General features: G+C 33.8%; 1 protein-coding gene across 1 annotated transcript; it reads left to right on the forward strand.

Annotated features, from left to right (window-relative positions):
* The first annotated feature begins 380 nt into the window (after positions 1-380).
* On the forward strand, positions 381-5,085 carry LOC132303857 (putative FBD-associated F-box protein At5g38570). The gene is made up of 6 exons (XM_059801304.1): positions 381-514; positions 834-895; positions 1,212-1,331; positions 1,606-2,478; positions 2,744-2,884; positions 4,326-5,085. The coding sequence occupies exons 2-6, from the start codon at positions 845-847 to the stop codon at positions 4,635-4,637; spliced, it is 1,497 nt and encodes a 498-aa protein (XP_059657287.1). The 5' UTR covers positions 381-514; positions 834-844; the 3' UTR covers positions 4,638-5,085.
* The last annotated feature ends 2,255 nt before the right edge of the window (positions 5,086-7,340 follow it).

Below are 7,340 nucleotides of genomic sequence, written 5' to 3' on the forward strand. Positions count from 1 at the left end.
CATACACGTAATAGAAGTCGGTTTTGCTTTATTTGCAGGAGCAAGGGTGACTCTATATAGGGTGAATGGTGGTGGAGATGAGTGGAGAGAGAAAGAATGGGGGGACAGTAGTGGTGGCGATTGAAGAGATTGAGAGACTGGAGAGAGAAAGTAGGATAATGGGTTAATTTTGGTTTCTTTTTTGTCAAGAAGGGTATTTTGGTCACATAATGGTTCTGATATTTTAGAATAAAATATAAATAAAATATCAAAGGGTAAAGTAGACATTTCATCTCTTTAAGGCTTTGTTTGGCTTCAAAATCCGTCAGGAGTGTCATTATTAGAAAATAAGTTAATTATCATCCGACTATTAATATAGCAAATCTCAAAAGGAAGGTGCGACTGTAATTAACATAAAGTTTAAAAGAGGCCCACTCATCAACAAATAGAAATTGTGAATCTGCAATACCTTTTTGTGTTCCATATCTAGGATTGTCAGATCAATCTATAAGTACTTCAAAAGAATCAAAACTTGGTACTTCCATCGACTATCTTCTATTTATTTAACGTGAATTACAATCTTTGTTTGTTCTTTGAAGAAATTAGGGCTCGTATTTCGAATCTTCAATCTTTTTTTTTTTTGACAAGTATTTTGAATTTTCGATCTTACAGAGTCTCTTTTTCAGCATTAGCAGGTCTTTTTTTTTTTTTTTTTTTTTTTTTTTTTTTTTTTTTTTTTGGGTAATTAAGTGAAGGGTTTGTTTGTTTTCCTCTTTAATTTAATTATAATTAAATTTAGAGTTATCATAAGGTCCTTCCTTAATCTGTAATTGTTTTTTTTTTTTTTTTGGTAGTCTGCAGGTCAATGAGGAAAAGGATGATGAGGCCCATCTCTAAATGCACAAAAAAACTCAAGGTAAGTATTCTTTATGCGCGCGCGCACACACATATATATATTTCAGACTATGTATCAGTCTAAATTTTTTTATTATTATTATTTTTGTGTGTGTGTAATGGATTGTTTGTTTGTTTTCCTCTTTACTTTAATTATAATTAAATTTAGAGTTATCATAAGGTCCTTCCTTAATCTGTAATTGTTTTTTTTTTTTTGGTAATTAAGTGAAGGGTTTGTTTGTTTTCCTCTTTGCTTTAATTATAATTAGATTTAAAGTTATCATAAGGTCCTTCCTTAATCTGTTACTGTGTGTGTGATTTTTTTTTTTTTTTGGTAGTTTATGCAGAGCTTATTTAGCTATAATTTGAGTAGCAGAAGGGCAAAAACAACTGTGACATCAGGTTCAATGAGAAAAAGGATGATGAGGCCCATCTCTAAATGCACAAAAAAACTCAAGGTAAGTATTCTTTATATATATATATATATATATATATATATATTTCAGACTATGTATCAGTCTAAATTTATTATTATTATTATTATTATTATTATTTTTCTGAATAATTTTTATTTACTATTTTTTTCTTTTCTTATTTGTAATTTATTTTGGTTACTCAGAGTAACAACTACATTATTTTTTATTTATTGGTAATTGGAAAGTGTAGTGTTTTTGCTGAAGCATTCTTCTTATTATTATTTATTTTATTTTGCAATTTATTTTGGTTCATCAGAGTAACAACTACAAGAAGGATTGGATCAGTCTGCTGCCTGATGAAATTATTGTTTCTATTGTGTCTCTTCTGGGATATAGAGAAGCGGCACGCACTTGTGTACTCTCGAAAAGATGGGAACATGTATGGACATACTCATATAACAGGGTTCTAAACTTTGATGCTTCAGAAACATTTTTTGCTCTTGAATCGGGACAAAAAGTAGTGGAAGTAGAAAGATGTAGGTACATAAGTTGGGTGAACAAAGTGGTGGAGTCTTTTCGTGGCTCAACCATAGATGAGTTTAGAGTTTGTTTTTGTTTGAATATCTCTTCTAGTCGTGTCATTGATAGATGGATTGAGTTTGCAATAGCAAAGAGTGTTCAAAGGCTCGAGTTGGACTTGGAACCATGCGACAGAAGTTTTTGGGACGTGGGTGAAGGATATGCTTTTCCAAACCAGAGTTATTTTCACATCAAAAGTCCTGCTGGTTTATCCAGCATTAGGTCCCTAAAATCCCTCTGTTTGAAGGATCTGAATATAAGCGGAGAAATTCTCGAATACTTCCTTTCCAATTGTCCTCTTCTTGAATCTTTACATGTAGAAAGCTCAGACCATTTAGTGAATTTAAAAGTTTTTGGTTCCTCACTTCGGCTGAAGTTTTTGGAGATTTCCAAATGCCCCCTTCTAAATGATCTCGAGGTTTGTGCTACGAGTCTTGTGTCATTTAAATATTTTGGACTGGGTGGAAAAGTAAATATGCAAATTAAAGATGCATTCCAGCTTGTTGAGGTGTCTAGTTCAGATTCCATTGAGCCAATAGACAACGCTCTTTTCCAATTTTCAAGCTACTTTTCGCAGCTCGAGACTCTCTCATTGGGAATTGTGAAAGAGGTCAGTTGGATATCTCTATTGTAATTGTTTTTTAATGCATTCTAAAGTGTTACCATAGTGATTATTGCTTTGTGCTATGTTAAAAACTCGAACCACTAAGTTTTAGAACAATGATTCGAGTTTTAGTACAATTACTTTGTACAAATATAATGCCAAAGCTTAGATCTGGATCTAGTCCATCTTCCCAACATCCCACAATACTTTGACTAACCCTAGTTAAGGGCCCTTTTTGTTTTGTTATTTTATAATAAGTTTAGCTTTTCAGGGTTATGTATTCCGGCAACTTCCAAAATTTACGAAGCTCAAGCACTTGACATTGCAAGTTGCGGCTGGTGATTTTGAAAGCCTTCTTGGTTGGACCAACTTGATACATGCATCGCCTTTGCTGAATAAATTTAAATTGCAGGTAAATATTTTATCCATCTATCTATTTATTTATTTGTAGATGCTGTTTTGCATAATGCCAAAGGATACTTATGTCTCCTGACTTCGTCTTATACCAACGGTTGTGGAACTTGCGTTGCATAATTATCTTCTTTATAGATAGTTCACAATTGTTTAGGCAGATAAAATATTAGTTTATATAGTTGTATATAATATTGTATATTAACCTCTGTAAGGTTCAAATTTTGTGAATTACAGTGTATTTTATATATCAGTTATCTCCTTAAAAGTTAAGTACAAGATTTCCGTTTCTTAATATCTAAATCACAGTTTGTACTTACAAAGTATGTATTATTATTTTTCTTTTTATTTTTTATTTTTAATCTGCTATAAGAGGAGGGTCATAAACAATGCATAATTGGAAAGGCAGAGGAGGGTCATAAACAGTGCATATTTGGTGTACACAGAGCTATATGATATGCTATTTAGTTTTATGGATCTTTAATGTTCACACAAATTCATGAATTGGAATTATTTCAAGTTGATGAATTTCTGCAATTAAAAAGATTGAGTATAACTAAACAACATTCATACATTTCAGCCATTACGTGGGTTATTTATTGTGATGTCGTGGCCTGAATTTTGTTTTTCACTCCCGGGTCTTAAGACCCCTGTTTAGTACTCTCTTGTAGCCCAGTGTACAAGGACCTCTTAGGTTTTGAGAGAAATAGAGACAAGGTTTCTGGATTTGATTGGATCACTTCAGGGTACAAAGGGTTCAGCTGTTAGGGTTTTGGAGATGCCATTGTTGTTCTGGATTCATCAACTCGTCCATCCTTGCCGCCAACACCACCATCTCTTCCTAAATAATCCCCCCTCTTTAAATCTCCTTTATTTCTCTCTAAATCTATTTCTCTATGTGTGCTTTATTCGTGTAGAAAAATTAGGTCAACTGTCAATAAACAATTTTCTAAAAAACAGAGAATAAATTGGGATTAGGACGAGAATAAATGATGGAGAGAGAGAGGACAATACAGCTAGTGATGGACCGTGGTCATTGTTTTCAGTCATTATTTGAGCGCATTTAAGTAAAATACACAAATCCATTAGTCCATTTGATGGTCCATCACAACTTGGGACTAGAGAGGTTTACCGTTTACGCTACTAGGTTTGTTTCTTAAGGGATGTCAGAGTAGTTTTTGAAATCAAAGGGGAGGTCTGTGTAATTAGGACAAACCTCGGGGGAGGTCAGTGTAATTTATCCAAAAAAAATGCTTTACATGTAAAAGGGTTTTACATGGAGAATAACTTACACCAAAAATGTTTTACTTCTAAATGAAAAAAGTCTTGGTGCTAAAAGTTTGTTCTGACTTCTAAGCGGTTATTTTGTGTTTTGATGGTGTCAAGTCTTACACTCAATTGTCTATTTTTAAAACAAGATTTAACCCTTTCCTGTTTCACAGTTATTATATTTCAAGAGTTCTGTAGAAGTACAAAGAAGAATGCGTAAAGCTTGGAAGCGCCCCCATCAATGCCTAAAGGAGGTGGAATTGGTTGGGTTTGTTGGCCATCTTATTGACCTTGAGCTTACCCAATACTTGATTAAAAATGCCGTCATGTTGGAGAAGATTATTATTGATCGTCACTTTACAAGTTTTTCAAGCAGACGAAGACCATCGATGTTTGAGGAAACTGAGGAGAAACAATATGCAAAAGAACGTGCTATGGAGCTCAAAGCGAGTCTACCTGCAGGAATCGAAATGGTTATTATTTAATAGGATAATTTAAATTTTTTATTTGCAAATTTTTCGAGCCCCGAGAGTTTATTTGTAACTATTACTAATCAATGTTATATACGTCGTGGCTGGAGAATGGTAGAAGTGGTGATACTATATGCTCTGGATTTATGCTGGGATTTTCAGAAAAAAGTTTCAAATTGTTGAGTGCTGATTCAGGCAAAACAGTTGCACTGGTGTGGCCTTTTTGGCTGGAGCCGCAGACAATGTGTCTGACTGCCAACTCCTTGGTGGGCAAAACCATGTTTGATAAGGTCCATTTGCTGAAGTTGAGTTTTATTCGACCAACACTTCAATGAGAATTACGTACTGTCTGAGAAAATTAACCATTTTACATGGACCCAAACAGAGCCTAAGATAATGAAGAAAAAACTCCGTTGGTACCATCTCTACTCTCAAATGTTGTGTTCAACGACAATATTGTATTTGCATGTTCTCTCTAATGTTGAGTGTTCCATGAGAATCTTGTGGTTGTATGTTCGTTTGCTTGCTTTAACTAATTGTCGTAAAATCTTTTTCATGTAAAACCTTTTACACGGAACATGTTTTTTCTTTTCATTTTCTGTACCTTATCATATGATAAGGGTTATACAGAATGTGAATCATTTTGCTTAATTTTTAGAAATCCTAATTTACAAACATAAACATCCTGTGTTGCTATGATTCTACCAATATTAACAAATGATGAATATAAAGAACAGAAATCCATGTCAAGGGCAGAACTCAAACTTCTGCACTAACAAACACCTTATAAAACCACAATTCAAACCAAAGCTCCTCAATTCCCATTACCATGCCATACTATCCTCAAATATACCAAAGGATTTATAGATTGACAAGAACACGAGAGACCAAACAACCAAACCCTAGACTCTATCATAAGAAAAACCAACTTGGTTTTAGATTTTACAGATTTATAGGAAAGTAATAAGAATCCAAGAATTCAGTAACGCATAGCTAGGAAAGTTCAGAGAATCCAGTAGCAAACACCACCCTGCCGCCTCTTGGTTCCTATCCTGTGTGGATCAATCTGCAAAAATGTTGATGAACATATGTTTAGTCAACTGATAATTGGTGAAGACAATAAGAAGGAAAAAAAGAGTTTTGAGAAAGTCGTAAATATGACTCGAGCAGTGTGAAGGAAGCATTATTGGCAATTTGTTTGCCTTAAAATCTACTGCTAGATACAAGTTTAAGAAAAAGTGAAGAGATTAAAAGTATTTTGTAAATAACGCCAAAGAATAGGTAGGTACCTAGTATGTCATGCAGCACTCTTGACCTACGGGATCAAACTGGGTAATGGCATTTTTATCAATCGAACCAATCAGTTTGTAAAATTATACCCAATGTTAAGTTGTATCCTCCATCTTTTCCAAGCTATAAGCAGAGCAATAATTTCATAGGGATAACGGTTGATTAACTAAAAACTATAATGCATCTTTTGGTCTTTTAATTATGGCTAGTAATATCGAGCTTACATATCCCCAACCCTCCTAGAACAGATTAGAGAGATTTTGAAAAGGAAAGAGTAGTTTATGAGTGCAAGGAAATGAGCAACAGTTTTTCCCATATAGTTGATGCTTCTCTAATATGGAACCACGTGTTTCCCATATTAGTCTTACTTATCTTAAACTTTTATTTTTGTACATATATACATGTTATAGTTTCATAAATTGAAAAACTATCATCAGTAAATAGCATAAAAAATGTAACTTCACGTTGAATGGGGTTTGTTGCCCAAGTATTAACCCTAGAAAGGAGGCGTGGGAGTTGAATAGGGTCTTTAGCAAACAATGGGAAACTTTACCAATTAAAAGTTTGTTATTCAAATGTGGACCGATTAAGAGAAGAGATTCACTCAATATAAGGGATGTATGTCAAAGTGCTCAAATATAGGAAAAATCTCAAGAATATAAAATAAAGATGTAGGAGATCTTAAGCTAGTAATAGATATCCCAAGTGAGACAATCTTGTAGTAGGATGTGAGATGAGAGCTAAACTAAAATTCCATTTATCAAGCACTTATAATATTTTAGAGTATTTGGCTAAAGCGTAAAATACTTTTATTAACATCTTAAGACACAAAGGTTTAAATGGTTTGGCAACCCCTGACTACATCCATGCCTCAAGAGCTATCTACGTTTTCTACCACATATTTTAGAAGGCTTACAACTTTATTTGTAGTAGGCTACTTCTAATTCAGGTCATAAAGCATAGGTAGACGGCTGTTTAAGCGTTAATTTATTAATTTTAAATCCAAATTATACCACTTTATGTCCAAATTTATGCTCTTGAAATGAATTTTCCAATTGACCTGGCCCCTCTTAAAAAAATTCTAGACACATCGAAAGTTATGGCTGTTTAAGCGTTCCCAGCGATTTTTGCTCATTTTTGAGATATAAGTTCATTTGACCTTCTACTAGCAACTAGAACCTTATAGATGATTCAATTAAGTTCAACGCCTAGTGCTACATGTCTACGAACCATTTAAATGGTACGAATGAGGTGCATTGAGTCCTAGAGTCAACTAAGTAAAGGGTTGAGCTTTCAGATGAAGTTGCTTCAAAAATAACTTTACACTAAATACTACAAACACTTAACCCAAGACTAGCCTACCCAAGTCTTTGATCAACAATTCTTTGAGCTCTTGGGTTACATCATCATGTGGCTTGGATTTACTTC

Source organism: Cornus florida, unplaced genomic scaffold, assembly GCF_030987335.1.
Source record: "Cornus florida cultivar Cherokee Brave unplaced genomic scaffold, ASM3098733v1 CherokeeBrave_3.0.0_Hap2_Chr04, whole genome shotgun sequence".
Lineage (NCBI taxonomy): Eukaryota > Viridiplantae > Streptophyta > Magnoliopsida > Cornales > Cornaceae > Cornus > Cornus florida.